The sequence below is a fragment of the Mustela putorius genome, unplaced genomic scaffold (assembly GCF_011764305.1).
Source record: "Mustela putorius furo isolate JIRA1106 unplaced genomic scaffold, ASM1176430v1.1 tig00003942_pilon_pilon_pilon, whole genome shotgun sequence".
NCBI classification, from domain to species: domain Eukaryota; kingdom Metazoa; phylum Chordata; class Mammalia; order Carnivora; family Mustelidae; genus Mustela; species Mustela putorius.
The window spans coordinates 774,511-796,726 of NW_025422087.1; the positions used below are offsets into that span (position 1 = coordinate 774,511).

The following is a 22,216-nucleotide window of genomic DNA, read 5'->3' on the forward strand; positions in this document are numbered from 1 at the left end:
TTCGTAACATAGGACAAAAGGTATTTATAAAAGTTTTCTTAAATTATTAAACAACAACAACAATCCCAAAGGCACTCAGGATTTACCATCCGTAAAATAACAGAGACCCAATTATTCTCCGTTGACACAGGAGGCTTAGGCATTAGGTAAATGCTAATTAGGTGTTTTACTTCCCTAGGAGTTGATTTTCCTCATCCTCTCTCTTTCCTGTGCCCAGGATGCAAACAGTCACCAGAAATCCCCATTTGGGTAATCCAGTGAGCCTTTCTGTAATTTCCTGCGCCGTTTACTCCCTTTGTTCTACTAATGCATTTCCTCACCTGTTCTGAGTATTTGTCAGCAAGGCGCAAGTTTCCCTGGGCTTGCGTGAGGGTGCGGTGGACTCTCCCACTGTTCTCAGAACCTCGCCCTGTAGTCTCTACCACCATCGCTGCGCTGTGTTCTTCTCTACGTGGGATTAAATCCACTTAATTAGTTTCTCTCATAGACCATCCTAGTCTCCATTAAGGTGCTTCTGGCTGGAAATCATCTTCCCCAATAAGGCTTTTCTTTTCTGAGTCCTATCAAAGCAGCTGAGCGCCTCCGTGGACTCCTTTGTATTTGCCCCAAAGTTGACAGACTGACTGATTTCCGTATTCCTGGGGGGTGGGGGTAGTCTCCAGGTTCTCTCTACATTTAGGGGTGGATAAGGTACCAATGTTCAACTATTATTTTCTAGTTTCCTTGGAGTTCTGCAATCAATGTTATCAAAGTGGCAGGTTTTGACCTTTTCCTGAAGCTTCCAATCAGATTCCTGCTTTTAGGAAACTACCCCTCCTGGTCTTTCTGGAGGCTCCACTGCTTTCCACACAGGCTAACTGAGATGCAATTGGAAATGCAAGCACTTGGGGAGCTCTCAATGCCCTGGCTTTGTTGAAGGAAGCCTGGAGTCAGGGATGAGGGTCTGGCCTCTGATTTTGCTTGTGTGATGCTAGGGGGAGAGGTGAGCCCACCTCCTTGAGGCTGAGCCCCCTTTTCTGCCTAGGAGCAAACTCATTCACAACATGTGGTGATAATCATTGTGAGAAAAAGAAAATGGGCATAACTCCTGTTAAGCCCATGGCATTAAAAACAAGGAAGAGGGGGGGTCCACCTTGGGATTAAAAGAAATTTAAAAACACAGCGACCAAAGGTTACATGTGGCCCTTGCCTCGATCCTCACACAGACCTAATAAATCCCTAACAAGAGAGGCTTGGGAGAACCCAGAAAATCTGTTTACAGACTGGGTGTCAACGGATACCAAGGAATTGTTCTTAATTTTTTAGATGTGATAATAGGCACTGCAGTTACAGTGTCTATATGTAGTAGCATAATATATATTAACAGATAATCCATGTTAAAATGTAGGATGTGAGATTTAGAGCAATATCCTGAAGTATGTGAGGGTGAGATGTGAGGCTGAGGATTTGCTTTGTAAGCGTCAGCGAAACCCAAACAGGGCCGAACGAGAGCTAGATGACGCGGTTGTGGCAAAATCTGCGCCCCGAGGATACCGTTCTTTGTATTAGATGCCCTACTGTTGTGTATGTTGGATATCTGAATAACTGAAAAAACTTTAAAAATGAATAAAGACAGGCCAGGGAGACATTATCCTAGTGGTGAGAAGTCAGACAACTCAGTCCCGTCGGAGAGGGGTCTGGAGGTGGAAGCGTATGTCCTCAGGACTGCAGGTCCCCCCAGCACAAGGGTCTGCCTCATTTGTTCCTGAGCACCCAGAGCACGACCCAGTACGGACACTGTCGTCTAAAACCAGCCAACAGAGAAGGGCCAAGAGGGAGCACCAGAAAAGCATGACCAAGCTTGGGGAGGGGCAGCTTGGGAGGGCAAGGGGAGGCGGGAGGCCAGTAGAGGGAGAGGAGGAGGACATGTCTGTGTGGCCCCAGTCTGCACTCAGTTGGGCCGCTAACAGGAAAGGTTCTAGGCCAGGAAGTGGCAGGAGTAGGGTCGTGCTTTGGAAACAGGCTCGGCCGTGTGGAGGGTGGAGCGAGGTACCACAGCAGGGGGCCAGTCAGGGGGACAGCAGGGCAAAGAAGCCACGGACCCCAGGAACGGTGCCGGTCGGGGGCTGCAAAGATGGCCTGTTTCAGCGTCCTGGCCCCCTGCTGTACATGGCAGCAGAAAGGGGACAGGATGATGCAGAAAAGGTGTCTGAGGTACTGTGGCAACTTGTCACTGATTGGGGGGGGGCGTGGGTGGGAAACTCCAAAGGAAGGCCTGGGCCTCGAGAGAAGATGGCCAGCTCGGCCCGAGGTGTGCTGCGTACAGACAGTCTGGGTGTGGGACACAGCTGGCTGGGAACATGCTTTTCTTTGCAAGGTGGACTTCGTGAATGCTGGAATCCAAGGCTGACTTGGGCAACTGTCAGGATTGCGAACTCTCCCCCATGCTCCTGACCCCACATTCACTGTGGCTTCTTCAAGCTGCTCTGGTTTGCCTGGGACTGGGCTGGATCCATGCTCTTTGCCCCAGGCAAGGGGGGCATACCCTGATGAGGTGACCCAGTGTGTGTGCTGTACGTATGCTCTAAGGGCACTGGGGAAAACCCACATGTGTTAGAAGCTGAAACTTGGTATTCAGCTTCCATGTTATGGGACAACAGGGGGGTTACTACTGCCCGAACGTCTCCATCTGCTACAGATTTAATATGTACACTTTCCCTTAAAACTCCAAGTCACTTGATGATGAGAAAGCTGAAGTTCAGAGAAGGTAATAACCCAACGAAGGTCACACAGCTGAGTGAGTGGCGGGGCTCAGAGAGCCCTGCTCAGGTCTGTCTGTCTCAACGCCCTGTGCTCTTTCCTCTGCTTCATGACACAGTGATGGAAAAAATGCAGCTGGAAGTGAAATAGATCTTAACCAGGTGTTGGAAGCAGACATTTGCCACCTGGCCTGGAGAAGTTTGCTAAAATGATGCCATAATTTCCTATCATTTTAGCTAATAAAAAACTAATAGATACTTTAGGGAGAAGAAGGGTGGAAAGGGGAAACAAAGGGAAGACAGAGAGACACGAGCTGACAACAGTCCACACTAGAAGGAAAAACTATTCTTTCTGAACTGATACAAAGTCTACATTGGGGAAATAAGATATCATCAAGCTGGTGTATCTCCTACTTTGAGGGTTGCTTGCATTTATCTTTGACTCAGCAATTAAACAGTTTTGACCCGGGAGGTGTGACAACACCAAAAAGTTTTTAAACGTTATATTATTTTATTTATTTTTAACATTTTATCTACTTATTTGTCAGAGAGAGAGGGAGAACGTGAGCAAGAGAGCTTACAAGGAGGGGAACAGTGAGCAGAGGGAGAAGCAGGCTCCTTGCTGAGTGGGGAGCCTGATTCAGGGCTCCATCCCAGGACCTTGGGATCATGACCTAAGCCGAAGGCAAATGCTTAACCAACTGAGCCACCCAGGCATCCCTAAACATTATTTTAAAGATCAAAGGATCTCTGTTTAAAGCTCAAAGCATAGTGGCTACTCACCTCAAAATGTACTGGGGAATTTTTTTAAAAAATTTAATTGGTTTTTAAAAGAGCACCAGGTGAGTGCCGCCTGGAATGGAGGAATGATCTTTGGTGTGTTTGAAAATGGTGCTGATATGTTTCAGGCTCTGGCTTCTATTTTTCCCCTGATAACACTCCATTAGGATTCCCAGATGGCTGGCTTGGACCCGTGCCCCGCCTATCTGCACAGCGGTAGCCTTGATGACACAGGCGCTGCGTGAGCCCAGGCTGTGGCACCCAGACACGGGAGTGAATCAAGTTTCCCTCCTGAATCCCCAAGAGGCAGACAGGCTGTCTAGATTACCCTGTGTGTGCCGGCTGGGCCCTGGGGTCACAGAGCCCATGTATCAACATTCATGAGGACATAAAACCAAGTAAGAGATTCAGTGATCACTCACTATAAGGCAAAGACCAGTCACCCGGCTACCTTTACTCAGGGCACAGAGTAAACCATACTCCGGGGAGGCACTTAAGTGAAAGAGAATCCCACTGCCTTGCTGGTGAAAGCCAAGGGTAGCAACCAGAACTCCTTGACCTTGAAACTGGAGAAAAATCAGCCGGGACCTACCCTCCCCCGTCCACTCCAACAACTGTGGTGAACAGAAAGAAGTTCTAAAACAAAACAAGGGTCTTCTTGTGGTTTATTTGGATTAAGTATAACTAGAAAACGCAATGTTTTCATCAAATATATTCACCTTGCTTCCTGACTGCTGTCATACCCAGAATACCCAAATATCCTCTACTTTGCCCTGAGGAAGAAAAACAATTTAAAGGGGGAAAATTTAGTTTGTCAACCTTACATGACATCCTGGACATTTAAAAAAATTATATTTATAAAGGTAAGTGGCCACCAGTAGATTTTCTTCCACCAGAGGAACAATACAGTCACATGAGTTACACTTTAGGAATAAAGAAGGAGAGGGAGAAAATACTACCAAAACATTGAAAGAAAGAATTCTTTCCTTAGCTCATTTTTTGAGACATGTGCAAGGTACTGACATGCATGATAGATTCTATTCTACACACAGGACACGAGGGATATCTCTTGGTCAAGTTTTTTGGGGAAGATGGCTTGGGGAAAGGTATTCTGAACAATACAAATATTAACAAGTGTCTAGTGTTTGTGAGGTACACAGACAATACACCAAGAAAAAGGTTTCATCAGGAAAAAAACAAAATAAAAGACAAAATGAAAATATTTCTATTTTCCACCTGAAGCATTTTCTTTTTTCCCTGTCCTTTCTCGATATCTCAGTCATAGATCTCATTTTTTTTTTTTAAAGATTTTATTTATTTATTTGACAGAGAGAGATCACAAGTAGGCAGAGAGGCAGGCAGAGAGAGAGGAGGAAGCAGGCTCCCTGCTGAGCAGAGAGCCCGATGCGGGACTCGATCCCAGGACCCTGAGATCATGACCTGAGCCGAAGGCAGCGGCTTAACCCACTGAGCCACCCAGGCGCCCATAGATCTCATTTTTTCTCCTTATCAGCTTTTATTCTCTAAGTCATGAGTACAGGCTTAATTGTGCATAAATGACACATGTTCATTTTGGAAGACAAAATTTACTAATGCAAAAGTGCAGGAGTGTGCTAATGAAATTTTCATGTTTATCAAAATAATAGAAGAGTTTGGGGCTTTGACAAGATCAATAAAATGGTAAGTTGAAGTATTTTATTGCATGGATAAAGGGCATAGGGGAACACTTAGAATTCCTAGCTACCGTCAAAATTGTAATTGCAAATTTGGCATGAAAGGGCCTTTTTTTTTTTTTAAGATTAATGCATAAAAATTTTTGTTCTATATTCTTATGAGTACATTCCTGAGAAAAACTGCTCTAATATTTGCCGGTGACTTGGACCTAGGTTTTATGACTTGGCAGAGTGTACTGAAGGGGCCTTAAGGAAAGCTTTCAGCATTGAGCTGCATAGCTGTCCGGTGGTTAGGGATGTCGAGGACACCTGGCGAGCAGAGGCCCTGGAAGGCAGGGTCGGTGGGAGGACCAGCTCCCAGCCTTACTCATCTCTGTATGGGGAGGCAATGCTAATGTCCCACGCATCTGTCCATCTGTGATCCTGTTAGCTCTGTTCTGAAGCTGTGAAGTAAGTGGTCCCCTCATGACAGGCCGAGTGGCCGCTGGCCTCTCAGCAGCGCTCCATGGCTACTCTTAACGTGGGCCTACGCCACGGGCTCCAGCTGCCCTGCACAGAGAATGCGGGCTCACCTTCCTCTCTTCCTCACCAGCTCACTGGGCTTTTGCAGTGCCAGTCAGCCAACAAATATTTACAGAGTGTTTACTATGCACCAGTCTAAAAGCAACAGAGAGACGCACGAGCCTACTGAAATATTAGACGGCCGTGGGATTAAGGAATGGGACGTGTGAGGAGAGAGAGAAGTACTCAGGCTCGCTCCAAGAGGGTGTCTCTAAATCATTAAAAGGAGGAAGGGAGCTGAAGGAACCTCCCCGCCCACCCCAGGCCCTGGGCTTACCCTCCCCCACCCCTCCCCCACCCCTCCCCCACCCCTCCAGGTACCAGAGCCGCCCAGGAATCCAGGCAGGTGTGAAAGAAGCAAACAAAGGTGATAAACGAACAGTTGTGAGGCCAAGCAGGACAAAATCAGAGGAGCCGGTCCCACTATCTAGTTTGCAAAGGACCACCCAGAAAATCTGGGAGCAATTAGGAGGGAGAAAAAAACAAACAGTGGTGGTGGTGGTGGTGGCTGGGCCCTCCGAAGCTGATGGGAGGCAGCGATCACACAAGTGAGGCAGGACACTGGGACTAGAGGAGCCCCAGTCAGGAGGTGGGGGCGGGGCACACTCACGTTTCATGAGCCCTGGGTACAACTACAAGGTTGCAAAATTGACAAAGCGATCAGAAAACAGATTTTAAAATGCAGACAGTAAGAGACCACACTTAAGCTGTAATTATCTTCCGAAATTCACTGAAACATTGAAAAGTGAGTTGTGAACAGGATATGTGAGCTTTAAAAATTCCATTCTTTTTATTAACAGTGAGGAGGGCTCATACACCACCCCCCACCCCCCCACCCCCCACCAAAGTGAAGGCTAGCAGCTGACACTCTGCATTCCAGCCACGGGTCAGGCAATATGTTGCGCTCTGCGCATTGTTTCATGAGCCCCGGCCTCACTTCCCGCACATACTACTCTTCTGCTGCGGATGAAGAGACCATCCCACTGTAGGAAATAGCTTGTCCAAGGTCACATGGCTAAGCAGCTGAGCCAGAACTGAAACACGGGCTCCAGATCCCTTGGGGTGAATTGCACCAGGGCACACAATCCCACCGGGCACCCCCCCACCCACAGGCTGCTCCCTCTGACGGAAATACGCACTCATCACTTCCGTCTGCTCACCTCCTCCAAGCCCTGTTTTCCATCCCGTCCCCCATGCGAAGACCTTCACCTCTCAAGCCAGATGGCCTCCCAGTTTGCTGCCTCCTCTCAATACCTCCCTGCTCCCCACCCCATGTCCAGCCTTATAAGCTTGCAGGGCCAGAATCAGACCCTGACCCATATTAGATCAAACATGGCAAAGCGCCTTCCTATGCCATGTGAGGCGCAAGGTTTTCCTGTCCAACGTCGCATAAAAGTTTTAGAATTTGGCTTTGAAATTCTCCTTTGACTTAGAAATTACCCAAGATCTCTCAGCAGCTACTGTGTGTGAGTGAGCATTCTTGAGATCTAAGAGGCCCTGGGAGTGGTTTTCAAAGAAGTCAAAATTGTGTACTTAATAAACCTAAGTGGTTACTAAAATTGATCTGCATTTTGTAGAGTTTTAAGCCTTTATGAATTTCAATTTGCAGAGGTTTCTCCCTATTTTTAGAGCTTATGAACATTTGGGGGGGGGTCAAGAATTTTCTAAGTCCTTGAAAATCTAGTAGGTGCTAAGCACTATGCCTAAAGTATCTAATGGAGAGCGCTGGCCTTGGCCGTGGGCTGCCTGGTGTAATGGTTCTGTACAGACCTGCTTAAGGCCTTGCCGCTGTCCTCATACACTCATGGCTTTCGGTTATTAAAGACAGTGGTTTTTGTCCTGTTGACAGATTATTTTTTAGAGTGACGAGCACAGCTGCCATGTAACGGATGCTAATGGACTCGCTTGTTAAAAAATGCCATAAACAAATACAAAAACCACAACTTCAGCTACGGACTCGACTACCCCTCTCCTAAAACATCTGCAGTAATTTAAAGCAATATTCCTAATACTTCTCAAAATTCAGATTCTCTTATAAAGAAATGCTTTTTGTCTTCATGACTTTGAAAGATGGTATGAATAAACAGAATAAAACAAGACACACAGGAGGGGTCTCTAAAAGTGTTCAACTTGTAGGTTTTTGTTTCCCTGGCAGGTACATACAGACTTCCTCCGAAGCATTTGCAGGACAGCTGTACTCATAATCTTGCAGACATGCCATGTGTTTAAGACAGCGATGCTCAACTGTTCTTGGGTGCAGGTAGACTTTCTTTGGTAGTATATGGGCTTTAACTAAATGCAATCTAATAGCATCATAACAAAAATGATTAATCAAAAGCTTTTCTCATACCCAACTTAGAGACGGGGAGGAGGCGGCCGAGGTTCTACCAGAAATAAGGGAAGGGAATGATAACATTTGTCTCTCTGAACTAGCCTGGATGTTCACATGATAGTTTTCTCAACCCAAGCAGAAAACCATAATTCATGAAAAGGAAAACAAAAAGGCCCATGTATACTTGCCATGAACTATATATAACAAGATTGACATGAATAACAGGTGTCATTTGGCACACAAACCTTCATGGTAAATACTCATTCTCTAGTCTAATAACTGGCCCTGGTTTCAAAAGGCCTAGTTTTTAAATACTCTTTGGTAATATAACTAAAACAGAACTTGTCCACGTCAGGGTAGTATTGCTACTATTTCTGTTTTCTACATGTGCATTGTTTTACCCGGACCCAATAAAAACCCCCCGCTTTACCTGGGGACAGACTAGATTTCATGTGACCACAGAGAAAATGTAATTTAAATCTCCCTATGATGGTATTCTTAGAGAATAACCAAAACACTTAAAACAGCAGTTCATGCTCACATGGAAAACCGAGAAGAGAAACAGAAAGCCGGGAAGGAAAGGTAGGGAGAAGGGCCGGGAGGACTGGTGCTCCCCACACACTCGGTCGAAGCTGGCCCACCTCTTTCCATTACTGTCCCGAAGCATCGCCTTCCCCATCACTCTGGACTTCGTCTCCAGCTCCTGTACCTCCTCCAGCAATGTTTTTTTGCAGGTGTGCTTGGCCCTGTATCACAAGGGAAAGACAAAAAGCACATGACACATGAAACTTACACAGCTGTAGAGATGGTCGCTCCCTTTGGGGTCATCTCTGGAAGCCCTTTGAGGCTGAGGCTGCGGCTTCGGACATCACGGAATACTCTTACTGTCCCTGCGTATGGCCAGGATTCTACTTTCATAACCTGGGAAGCATCCCAAGTTTTGAGGAACACACTTGGACCATGAACCTCCTATTACCCCACATCCCCCAAAGAACACAGCTTGTTGCTGAAAGCCTGAGGATCTGGTTGAGGACCCCCGCCATTCAGACCAAAGATCCAGGCTCACGGGATGTTCACGGGTCTATTTCTAAAGCTTTTCACTGCAGGATCTGGGAACCCAGGGGATGCTTTAAATCCTTCCCCAAGTGGATATATGCAGGTCCCTTGGCCCAGGCCCCTGTGATCACAGAGCCCCAGGTGAGCAGTTTGTTCTCTTTTTAGCATGGAAAGATACACGGTCACAGCAGGAATGGGATTTATAATGCTGGAGTTCACGCTCTTCAAGTCAAACCGTGCATCTGAAATTTAGGGTCAACACAAATATCTGGGCACAGCTTTTCCACCCTTCTCTTGCAGAGACTTACCATTAGGGCCCATATTCGTGGGCCCCCAGAGTAAAACAACTGAGGGAGTAAGAAAACAAGCTGGCCTCTTGACCACAGCTGAAACCTCAGCCTGGTTCCATTAGCCTGGTTCCATTACACCCCTTGAACTGTAGGAATAGCTGCCTGCGCCCTTTTTCTGGTTAAATGAAGAATACCTGACAAATGTTCAAATAAGCGACTGATCTAGGGTCTCCCTAAAGTTGAGACTGCACACAGACTCCTGGTTGGAAAGGATACAGTTGAAGGAAGTCGGTTAGCTGGACACGGGTGTGAGACGGGAAAAGAAAAACTCAAGAAGCAAAAAGGCTCCGGGCTTAGCAATACAGGGCAGTTTTCCTTGTTCCGAAAAGCTTATCAGTCGTTTCAGCGTGAACAGATGTGAAGACCCTGTTAAGGACCAGGACTCAAAAACAGAAGGTGAACCAATGCGGAGCATCTTTGCGAGGGAGCACTATGGAACGGGAACAGTTGGGAGATGGGAGCTGTTGCAGGGAAATCACATACACCCGCCCACCCTCCACCTTCAAGGGAAGAAAGTCTGTTAAGATAATGCCCAGTCATCCCCTAACACTCCAAATTAATCTATAATGGAGTATTAGTCCGAAGACACTGTATATGCGCCTGCCATTCCTTTCCTCCAAAGTAAACACGAGCACTAGGCCGCACAGGTTTTAACACATAATACCTTAATTACACCAAGCTGAGTCCGGGGACTCAGTAGTGATAACATTCCGCAGTTCAAAGCAGAGGCGGTGGAATTTTAATTTAAACAAGAAATGAGAAAACATTTAACGTTTTGCAGGAGACAGGCAAAAATTTTACACTGTTCCGTATTACTGAATATGCTGCGCCCCCAACTTTCATCTCATGGGCTCATGGGGCTAGAATGGTACCAAGACAACCCGAGTTGCAAGCCACACTGCAGCAGGATTCACCCTGCTGGATTGATTTCCCAGGCCCCAGAATGACATGCGTGCCGGTCCTGAGGCTGAGTGTGTGCTCGGTTTCAGGGCCCTCCTCGCTTCACCACTGTCTTCCCCTCATTCCTCTTTCTCCTCACACAGAGCAAGTGGGGCTCCCCAACCTCTGGAACAGCCCTCAGAGTTCTCTTCTGGGCTGGGTGACAAGGGCATCATCAAGAAATAGGCTAAACACGGATTGCATGAAGCACTGGGTGTGGTGCAAAAACAAGGAATACTGTATGCCGGAAAAAAAAGAAAAAGAAAAAGAAAAGAAAAGAAATAGGCTAGGGACAGGAAGGCTGGGCCCGTGGGTGCAGGGCCCTGGAAATCTATACCTTAGGCCAAGGGAGAGAGAATCTGGCCCACTGCATCGAAGCTGCTGGTGTGGGCTCATTCATAAAATCACCTCAGAAGGAAATGATCACCAGGCACTGCGCATGTTCTCAGTGGATGAAACTCATCTGTGTCCAAGAGTTACTCAACATTTTCATAGTATTTCCACGAGGCTAGCTCCCACAGGCTAGCCTGGAAACTTGATCACTATTCGAGAACACTGGGTGGCGATGCTGGGGACGATTCTGTGAGTCCTTCTCTGTGCGCACTGGGGTAGAAGCAATGTTAGCGGTGCAAAACCACTTTCTCAGCAGCCTCTATCTAATAAAGCCTTAATTAGATAAATGATCCCCCCATCAAAGTCCACCTGTGAAAAGCCAGTCTTTGAGCATTAGCCCCTGGCATGCAATTTAGGTCTCACCAGGAGCTGGGGTTTGGCTTGCTCAGCCACAGCTGTGACCGAGTGGGCCCCATTATCCAGGAGCGGCTTATCCCCAGTGGCCCAGGGCTGCTCCATCTAACCCGCGTCAAGAAACTGACTACAGAAGGGGCAAGGTGGGTGGGGCTGCTTGGCCACTGTCAGAGTGCAAGAGCTTCGGGGAGCCTCGGATAACTCCAGGTTAGAAGGGACTTTTAAAATAAGCAGATTGGGGGGCGCCTAGGTGGCTCAGTGGATTAGGCCGCTGCCTTCGGCTCAGTCATGATCTCAGGGTCCTGGGATCGAGTCCCGCATCGGGCTCTCTGCTCAGCAGGGAGCCTGCTTCCTCCTCTCTCTCTCTCTGGCTGCCTCTCCGACTACTTGTGATTTCTCTTTGTCAAATAAATAAATAAAATCTTTTAAAAAAAAATAAAATAAGCGGATTGGTTTAGATTTTCATCCCCCTCCCGCCCCGCCCCCAGAAGCTTTTTCTCCTTGACTTTTTTTTTGCATGGAAAAGTAGCAAGTCAGAAGGAGACATTAAATTCTAAATGTGGATGAAAATGTAAATACGGTGTGCTTCACATGAACTTATTATAGGTAGAAAGTTTTTTTTTTTTACAAAAATATCAAGACTCATTTGTATACAGAAATTTTGTATTACCTTTTATTTCCATTTAACTGCCTATCTGGGATTATAATAAGGAAATGAAGTCATTCTGGAATTGCTGAACATATTGTGAGTTGATGGGTAAAGCATAAGAGATACAGTTAGATAAAAGAAGACTGGTTCCTGTGTTCAGTGGCCTTGAGCTTTACATTATTTTTGTAAAGCAACTAACGAATTTCTCCTAAATGAGAATAAGTACACAGCAGCTTACCTAAGAATGCTGTCATGGGTAAACATTTTGGAAGTGTGTAAGCTAAAGGATATTAAAGTAGTTCTGGGCAATTTAAACTTCATGCTCCTCATAAAAATACTCATTAGCCAGGTATCACATATAATCAATCAATTAATCAATTATTCCAGTAAAAGATGTGTTAGTTTGGTCCCTCGTGAAAATTATGGTTGACAGGATAAAAGAGCAGCTACTTTATGGTGTCCAAATCTGACTTAAGATAGTCTAGTAATGGATCTTCAAGCAGAAAGCTGACAGACTTCATGGAAAAAATGACTAAATTACCTCATGCTGAGTTTCTTTCTATTTTTTTTTTCCTGACTCTAGAGTGTCTAGGTCCTAAAATGGCAGAAAGGGACTGGACAAAGTAAGGGGGAAAATGCAGAAAGAGAGCAGCTCACTTTGTTAAGCGCCTCTAGAAAGACACATGAAAGTGTGGGCCTGCGGGTCTGCTAGGGATTTAAAAGCTCTTTCAAAGTAGTTAACCACTAAAATTCAAAACAAGACAAGAGGTCTATAAGATTGGTGCAAGGCTGAGAAACAAACTGAGGATTTTGGAGGGGAGAGGGTGGAGGGTTGGGTGAGCCTGGCGGTGGCTATTAAGGAGGGCACGTATTGCATGGAGCACTGGGTGGGGTGCATAAACAATGAAACTTGGAACACTGAAAAAATAAAAAAATTAAAAAAAAAATTGGTCCAAGGCAAGATGAGAAAACGTAACCGTCCCGTGAACTCGGCTCCATGTCGCTGTCATGGCACAGGCCCTTCGTGGCCCCGGGATTCTGGTTCACTTCATTCAAACTCTCCGTGGACCTCCAAGGAGAGCCAGAGCACATCGTGTTTCAATAAAGAGTTGACAGTTGGAACCAAATGAAGGGTGGCTGTGGACAATCAGGTTCATGTTTTTGCTCAGTGTGCAGGAAGGGAAAACAGAACATGTTGTAGGAAGTGGAAGCTCAGAAAGAGAAATCACGGGTCACCTGTGTGGCTCAGTGGGTTAAAGCCTCTGCCTTTGGCTCAGGTCATGATCCCAGAGTCCTGGGATGGAGCCTCACATCGGGCTCTCTGCTTGGCAGGGAGCCTGCTTCCCCCCCCCTCCCCCCCCCGCCTGCCTCTCTACCTACTTGTGATCTCTGTCTGTCAAATAAATGAATAAATACAATCTTTAAAAAAAAAAAAAAAAAAGAGAGAGAAATCACAGTCCTGGATGGTGGACTTGGCAGAGGTGAGCAACTCTGAGTCTGCTTCCACCTCCAGGAGAAGCCTCTGAAATTTACTGGACCCAACAACATCTATTTCAGGCTGGGAGTATAATATAAGATAAAACCCGGGCCCCCTGATCTCAGGGAAAATTCCCAGATAAGCTGGCCAGATGCTTGTCTTTGAGGACAGTGGTGACTCTAATTTAGACATTACATGTGTATTAAAAATTAAGCATGTACTTTGGGCAAATACTGCCGGGGAGAGCCAATGTAGTCCATTCTCCCTGGCTTCCCTAAATAAAACCAGACAAAAGTACATTTCTGTAAGTGCCTCCGGAATTGAGTAGGAGTCTTTCCAGCTCAGCCCAAAGCTGCTAGAAAAGCCCACTGCTCTTGGGAAGGGCTCTTCTCTGCGCTTGTCCTGGGCAGGAGGCAGCAGGTAGGACAATGCCCAGGGTCTGCCACTGCTGGCCCCTGACCAGCACCTCCTTCATAGTGCCTGGTCCCTTCTCCTACCTGGCTGGCAAGCTTCTGGCAAAAAGTGACTTCCACTCTTTCCATATGGTGGAGCTGGAAGCAGTGTCCTTGGATTTATCCTTGCTAAAATGTAAATGGTGCTAGTTTTATAGTACTAGGGGAAACCAAAAACAAGTCCTGTTTAAAGGAATAATTTACTTCACTGGTGACTGGTAAGTTTTACTTGGAATGGACTGGAAAAGATCCAGAAGACTGACAGGAGGTAGAGACATTATAATCTGCAACCACTTTTTGAAAGAGTAGAAAGATACTGCTGCTAAAGTCTCACTTGGCAAATACAGAGACTCAATAAACATTTTTTTTCAGGATGTTAATCAAGATAGTTGAATTAAAATAGGCTGAGAGTGATTCATAGTCATATTTCTATTCTCAATCGCTATAAATTGTAACGTGATCTGATGTAGCCAGTACCATGTTGGATTTACCTAAAACTAACTTGTCATGTAAAACTGAAGAAATTTAGCAAGGTAATATAGCATGCCACAACTGGGCTATGTGCTACAAGAACAAATAATAGAACTAGCATTTTGTTTCAGTGCATTTATTAGATTAAGAAAACATCTTTCCTGGCTACAATAATTTCATTTTGAAGGAGTCCAATTCAGCTGTTTATAGAATATGGTTCTAGCAGATAAAAGGGAACTATTGGTAAATCAGGGCATTTAGTAAATTAGAATTATTTAATTTTTGCTAATAGTTGCAAAACTTAGTGAAGAGAAAAAAAAAAGCACCCCAAATATGTGCTATACAATTCTCTCTCTTCCTCACTCTCTCTGCATTAGGCATCACTGGTTGTCAAGATAATGCCAAAATGAAGACTTTTTCAAAAAATATCCTTAACTGTCAGGCAAGAACAATTCTCATTGAGTGTGGGAGGAAGGGGGGAGATAAAAATGAAATCTGATGTCTTTTCCTGGAAGGTTTGGATTAAAGTCTCAATTCTCTACCTCAAGGCCCCAAAATAATTATGCTTTGCCCAAAGTAAAACCAATCAAGGAGTCTCAATTTTCAGGGAAAGTTGGCAACTGTTTGTAGGAGGAATCAGCCTACCCCAAACAAAAATCAATATTATCTCTTTTGGAGTCTTCCATCTCTTTCTCGTGGATGAAACTAAAATTAACATTATCTTGCAACTTAGTTGCTTAGCTTACCTTGTGCACAAGATATTTTGGAAATAATGTATTCTGGAACATATAAGCAAAAACTGAGCATGAATTATTTCCTACTTAACCTACATTATAATTTCACCTTTGTGATTAATTCTCATAGACCTGTACACTGACACTCAAAATAAATTATATTTGAAGGAGTTCTACTGTGAATTATTGGAGAAATGAAGAATACTTCATTCCAAGTTATTTTCTAATTTGAAATGACTTACATATACACAATTTTCGTTTAAGTCTAGGATTTAAAGCCAGTTTATATTTGTAACTGCTTAGGCATTGATTTTTTTATATAAGGAGAAATGAATTTTGAGTTATGCTTCCTAAACCTGATGGAATGAATCTGTACTTAGAAACCCTACTTTAAAATCATGCACAAGCTTCACACCTATTGACCTTCACACAGCCTATCTTGGGACTCCTCTTTGTCTATATTCTCCTATCGAGGTGAAGCACAGGTTAAAAGAAAAAAAGAAAACCACAAGAAACCCAAACCCCCAACATCCTTTACATCTGTTGCTGGCAGATAGCAGAAGACCTGTTCCTTTAGAATATCCCACAGCATGAAATATCCTATGGTCAGGTTCATGACAGGTGACTGCAAGGACAGATAAGCAAGACTTAGGGTGACTATGTCACCCTTCACTTACGCTCTCCAGGCTACATCTTCCATTAAACATGCTGTGGGCACCAGAAATAATCCCAGCCAGAAGTGTGCGGAGCTCAGGACCATTGTCGCCTGCAAGAAACAGGAGTGACACGTGTGTTAATACTTGTTCTTTCAAAAGCAGATGTAATTTAACCAATGTGAAACATTCCATGACACAAAAATGACAGAAAGCACTAAATTCAACCACAGTGAAAACATAAACCTAAGACGGATGTCAAAGGGACCTTATGTAGTGAGCACCTGTTGATCTCCATCAGCTCTTTGCACCTTTTATTTTTAAAAGTGTCACTGTCTCCCTCTGTCTATAAAGTGCTTTTATATAGAGGGTCTAGTCAGAATGTTGACATCAAAACCATCCTTTAGAGAAAGCTAGAGCCAGACTCCTCTATCCGATGAACTTTACTGGGCTCCTCACATCTACTTGGCCTATCTATGAATTCATGTTCCTTCACTGCTCAGTCACTCATGGAAGCAGAACCTTCATGCAAGACAAGGTGATTCTCAACACCCAGAAGAGGAAAAGGGATGGTTATCGTCTTTGCCCTCAAGGAAACTAAAGTTGTAAGTACACACACACTCTATTGTGTGGTATTATCTACAGATTATCCTTGACTTATGATGGGATCACATCCTAATAAACCCAACATAAACTGAAAATATCCCAAGTCAAAAATGCATTCAATACACCTAAACTACTGGACATCATATAATTGGGCAAAGCCATCTATTACAAGATAGGCTTTTTGCCGGGGCCTCTGGACAGCTCAGTCAGTCAAGCATCTGCCTTTGGCTCAGGTCATGAACTCAGTGTCCTGACCCATGTTGGGCTCAGCAGGGTGTCTGCTTCTCCCTTTCCCTCTGCTATTCTCCCTGCTCATTCTCTCTCAGATAAATAAATAAAATCTTTTTTTTTTTAAATAGTCTTTTGCCCATTTTATAATATAGTACTGATGTGGAAGACTGCACAGAGGTTCCTCAAAAAATTAAAAATAGAAATACCATCCTGATCCAGTAATTTCACTACTGGGTATTTACCCCAAGAAAACAAAACACTAATTTGAAAGGTGTATGCACCCTTCTATTTATTTTAGCCTTATTTACAATAGTCAAGAAATGGAAGCAACCTAAGTGTTCATCCATAGATGAGTGGAGAAAGAGGATATTGTGTATATGTACACACGTACACAATCACTCACACACAAGAAATATTACGTAGCCATAAAAAGGAGTCCTATTTTTGCCATTTCTGGCCTAGAAGTTATGCTAAGTGAAATAAGATAGAGCAAAACCAAAGGCCGTAAGTGAAAGCTTACATGTGGAATCTAAAAAAGCAAATGAACAAACAAAAATAGAAAAAAAAAATCCATAAATACAGAGAGCAAATTGGTGGTTGCCAGAGGGGAGAGTGGGTGGGGGATGGGCAAAACAGTCTAAGGGGAGTGGAAGGTACGGACTTGCAGTGATGGAATGACTAAGTCATGGGGATGAAGTGGACAGCAGAGGGAATAGAGTCAATGCTATAGTAACAGTGCAGTACAGTGACACAGGGTAGCTACACTATGAACAGGCTTGTCAAATCACCATGTTATACACCTAAAAATAATGTAACGTGTATCACCCATACTTCAATAAAAAAAGAGACAGAAAACAGGACTGAAAATATAATAAAGTGTTGTGTATCTCATGTAATGTATCAAATACCGCACTGAAAGTGACTAACACATGTGTTAGTCACTAACTAACTAACTGCACTGTCTGGATGCAGAATGGCTGTCAGTGGGTCGGTGATCTACCTTCGTGGTGATGTGGTTGGCAGGGAGTGGCCAGCCTCCGGCATCACGAGCGAGGATTGTGCCACGTACTGCTAGCCCAGGAAGAGATCCAAATTCAAAATTCCAAGTATGGTTTCTAGTGAATGCATATCACTCTCACGTCATCATAAAGTAGAACGATTGTGAAGGTGAAAGTCCATCTGATGTCAGGGGCCATCTGGACACTAGACACCATGGAATATGATATGGATCACGATCACATTTTACGGGCTTTCAGAACGCTAGAAAGCTGGTAAGACTTCTTAAAGAAGATAGAATGTGAGATGTGTCCAGAAAGATAAACAGGATTTCCAGAGCTGCAGAGGGGCAGCGTGGAGAGCAGTTCTAAGAGGAAGGCTGAAGGACAGGCACTGCCTTTGATGGGATTTGCTTGTTCCTGGAATGCTGAGTCACAGTCAGTTTTGGGTGGAGGGTTTTAAGAAAGAGAGTTGCAAGGCCAAGTTAAATCAGGCAAGGAGTTGAAAAGAGAATTTAGGGCAGTAACAGAGGGAGGGATAACTTTGCACTGAAAGAAACAAGGACCAGGGCTTCTAGAATCCTTGGAGTTTGGTTTCCAGGGAGCATGGCCAGGAGCATGGAGCTGGCAAGCTGGTCTGGAAGAGTGGGCTACTTAGAAAGGGGACCAAAGTGACAGAACAGAACACTTTACATTCCTTGGTTTGCTTTTCTGGACACCTCACCATGTGGTTCTGCTGGAATAGACAGGTTTTGCCAGAACTCATTACAAAGTGGTACAAAGCTTTCCAAGGGTAGGCGGGCAGTGGGGCTGAGGCACATGTAGGGTTGGGGACACTTGAAGGGAGTTGGTAGGGCTAAAAATCAAAGGGGGCTCAGGGCAGCCCTCTTCAAGTGCAAAAGGTGGGGTTCACCCTGATCCCAGTGTGGCATACAAGCTTCAACTCTTTCTCTGGCTTCTGTCTTCCATTCTGGGGGTCCGACCACACCACTGAGGCCCTTGTTGGGCCATCTGACTGCGCCTGAGCAGGGCTTCTGTCTCTGTGCGTGTCCCCACAGCTTCTTCGCCTGTACCCCAAAACCCATGCCTGACCATGCCCATCTTGTCTCTGAACTCTGGCATATGGCTCAATGTGGTACTCGAAACTTGACCACGATGACTCTGAGAAGCAATGAGGTCTGGGGCAGAGCCAAACTCTACCCTGGCATTGGACTTGCTTTCATTTTCTAAAACAAGAGTGCTGGTTTTCTGAAAGAGTCATTCTAAACCTCAAAACTATGTGAGTATATTGTGCCCCGTGGATTTTATCTCACCAAGTTCATCCTAAGGAAATGAGAAAAGATCAGAAGTAGCAAGTGTAAGAATATCCACGTAGTGCTGCTACCAAAGAAAGAAAGAAAGAAACATCCAAGAACACGGCTTAAGCTATGGTGGTCCCTACACACCGTGGGCCTCTGTGAAGCAACGAGAGTGGGATTCGTATTTGTCGACATGGAGAAAGGTCATGTCATACCGCTAAGGAAACCTCCAGGGCCTGGCACCTCGTACAACAGACCTATCATGGCAATGGGGGGAGCAGTGAACGGCATAATTAGGCCAAATCTGGAAACTGAACTTGAGATGCTATGTCCTGATGAAATCCCCTGCAGGTTATTGTGTCTTTAACTCTTAAGCATTATACACATATCTCTATATTAATATAGATCCTAATTTTTGTGAATCCTGCTCTAGCATTTCTTTACCTTTCACAGACATGTTCTGGGACTTCAAAAACAATGAGTAGCCCTGGCTTTGGGGGACCTGACACTACCACCCCCTTTCATATGGGCATGCTTGCGTGGGCAGGAATGATGCATGAAATGGCATGGCAGGAAACATGTCTTCCTCACAGGAAAGAAACATTTACTTCAAGCCCACCCTCCATCCCCCAACTCCCTCTGTAAGTCCAGCCTTCCACCGACAGCCCTCTCGCTTCTGGGCCAGGCGGTGTGGCCAGTCCAGCCGCAGCACCGAGAGGGGACCTTGAGTTTTGCTCATGGCTCCACATGCCTAGGGTGGTGCACAGTCCCCAGAAGGTGGAATCCTTCGGGCTACACTCATGAGGCTACGTCCTCGATCGTCTACTAGGTATACTGATCAAAGAGCAGGGTCATTTAAAAATAACACTTTATAAGAAGGTACTACTTAAAACAGATAGGAAACTGGGAATTTTAGCTGCTGAGGGAAGTCAGGACAATGAATTTTGAATTGCTTTGTTGGAAATAGGAAGCCCTCTGTCAAGTGAACAGAAGTCAGAGATTTTAAATATTGTTTTGTTATTGGTTTTTACAACTTGGAGCTGAGAAGATTTCCTATATATAACCTAAATACATGTCTCCAGAAAGGTTTCTACAATTTTTTACAGAATGACCAAGGTCCCAAGTCCTGAAAACTTTAAGGCCATAGCTTTAATTACTTAAATTTAATTACATTTTTATTTTCTTAGCATAGAAAAAAAAAGGTTTATTGAGCTGGTCTGGGTGACTTAAATTACCCTCTGTCCTCACCCCTTCTAAACACTATTGAGGTTTTAAAAGCATCCTCTTGCTGTGCTACTGGGAAGAATGTACCCATCAGTTAACACATCTTTACTAACACTGACCTGAAACCAGTCAGGTGCCAAATGCATAGGAACCCACTGTGGGTAACCTGAGGCTCAGGTGGATGAAATGAGTTGACACATTAGGGCCCGAACAGGGGGAGCCCTGATAGGACTGGAGGCTTCTCTGATGGTAATGAGCTCCTCAGGACAACAGTCAGGTTAGACCAGGGATATTAATCAAGGACACCCACAATGGGATTGACCAGGGATTAGTGCTTTCACTGCTGCTACTAATCACACACACACACACACACACGCGCGCGCGCGCGTGCGGGCACACACACACGAGCCCTGGTCTAGCCACCCACGAAAGTGGTGATAGATGAGAAGTTTTGCTTTGTTTTATTTTTTAAAGATTTTATTTCTTTTTGAGAGCGGATGCACAAGCCGGAATAATGGGGAAGAGGCAGAGGGTGAGCAAGGAGCCTGATTCAGGAATCGATCCCAGGACCCAAGGACCATGACCTGAGCTGAATGCAGACGCTTAACTGACTGAGGCACCCAGGCATCTGAGAAGTTTTAAAAAGGAAGCAGAAGGAACCAGAGCCAGGTAAGGGCAGTCTGCACTCCCAGCGTGGGGCACAGGGGAAACAATACTGACCGTGGAGAAGGGAGACAGCTCAGCTGCCGGGAGAAGGGACTAGGATTTCTTCACACATCACTAAGTGCCAGGCCTTCCCATTTAATCCCTCACAGTTCCCATGTCGCAGAAGAAAATTTAACTCTGCAACCCCCACCCCCACCCCAAATTTGCTGCCACATTCAAACACATGTTGCTTGGCTCCAAACCCTACTCCTTCTCCCCAGCATGAGGAATGAGGAGCTTCCTTCTTCCCCAACTTGCCTGTGCCGGGGCAGGAGACAATATCTCCAAGTGCAGACATGCCATCTTGCTCCAAGTGTGAGCCTGACTTCAATTTAACACCAGAAACCCAGGGCACCAAGTTCAAAATGGAAGTAAAAGAAAACCTGGACCAGTGTGTGTTTGAACACTATTTGCTCTGGGTGACGGGGCAACAGCGGACATGTTTGGGAGCAGCATACCCGACCCCAGCCTGGGCTGGGAGGCAGGTGTGCCACACAAATCCATCCCTCACGAGGAATTCTTGGAGCGTGAGGAAACCTCACAGGTGTGGACTCCACAGTGCAGTGGGAAAAAATTTCCCGTGGCCCCATAACCAAAGGAGTGCGGCTGCACTCACTTGCCACAGGAGAGAGGATGCAAATTCAGGCTGAAATTGGGTTTCTTTCCTGGGGTCGTGCATGCCCACTCATCCCCTGTACAAGATGCCAATGACCTGGTGCCAATTTTAAGCTTAGTTGTACCGAAATGGGGAAGACACCTCTTGGCAGTCTTCAAAGGAACATCCTCTGAAGATTACCCTACCAAGCACTCTGTAAAGGCAAATGCATTTTTAGAAAAACCACCAAGTGATTCCAGAAGCACCTTCATACCGGGGCTAACTCAGAAACTACGCCACATGCCTGATCCTGATATTTAAATGCCAATTCAGTGGTATTTCCTGGTCTACCTGCACAAAAGGGGATTTGAAGCTAAAACCTCCAGCCCAAAAATCTGCTGCCTCAGACTCCCCCTGAAATGCCCCATGGTGGGAGAGGATAAGTAACCACCTAAAAATATCATTCCTACAAACATGGGGTCATTCAAAACAGAACATATAACAAACAGTCTATTTTTGAACAGTGGGCTTCATCATCATTATTATATTATTATTATTATTATTATTACCGAAGCATAAGATTGCCTTATCAATGGATACTACTATTTTGAAACACTGAAAAGTTAGTGGTGGGTGATTGACATGGTCACATGATATGGGTTTTTTTCAAAAAGCATCCCCTTCTGCTCTTGAAAAAGTATATTCAACCTCCAGGAGGATAAAGAAATGCTTGCAGGGGGGTTATAACTTAAACACACTCAAATGCACAAATCTTAAGGATTTAGTTCAGAGTTGTGACGACTGTCTACACCTTTGTAAGTACACCTGTGTGCGCCAACAGAATATTCAGTCCCTGCCCAGATTCAGTACTATAGTTATTTTGCCTATTTTCGAATTTGATCTAAATGGGAAAGTACTCATATTTTCGAATCTGGCTTCATTCATCTAAC

At 45.1% G+C, this 22,216-nt stretch overlaps 1 protein-coding gene across 3 annotated transcripts in view; it reads right to left on the minus strand.

The window, feature by feature from the left end:
- The window catches only part of ATP8A2 (ATPase phospholipid transporting 8A2), a 604,668-nt gene that overhangs the window by 40,741 nt on the left and 541,711 nt on the right, over positions 1–22,216 (minus strand). For all 3 annotated transcript variants that reach the window (XM_045069586.1, XM_013049724.2, XM_004780021.3), the window contains exons 34-35: positions 15,637–15,725; positions 8,726–8,830 (exon numbers count right to left, since the gene is read on the minus strand). In XM_045069586.1, coding sequence (XP_044925521.1) covers positions 8,726–8,830; positions 15,637–15,725 — 194 coding nt within the window. The remainder of the gene's footprint in view (positions 1–8,725; positions 8,831–15,636; positions 15,726–22,216) is intronic.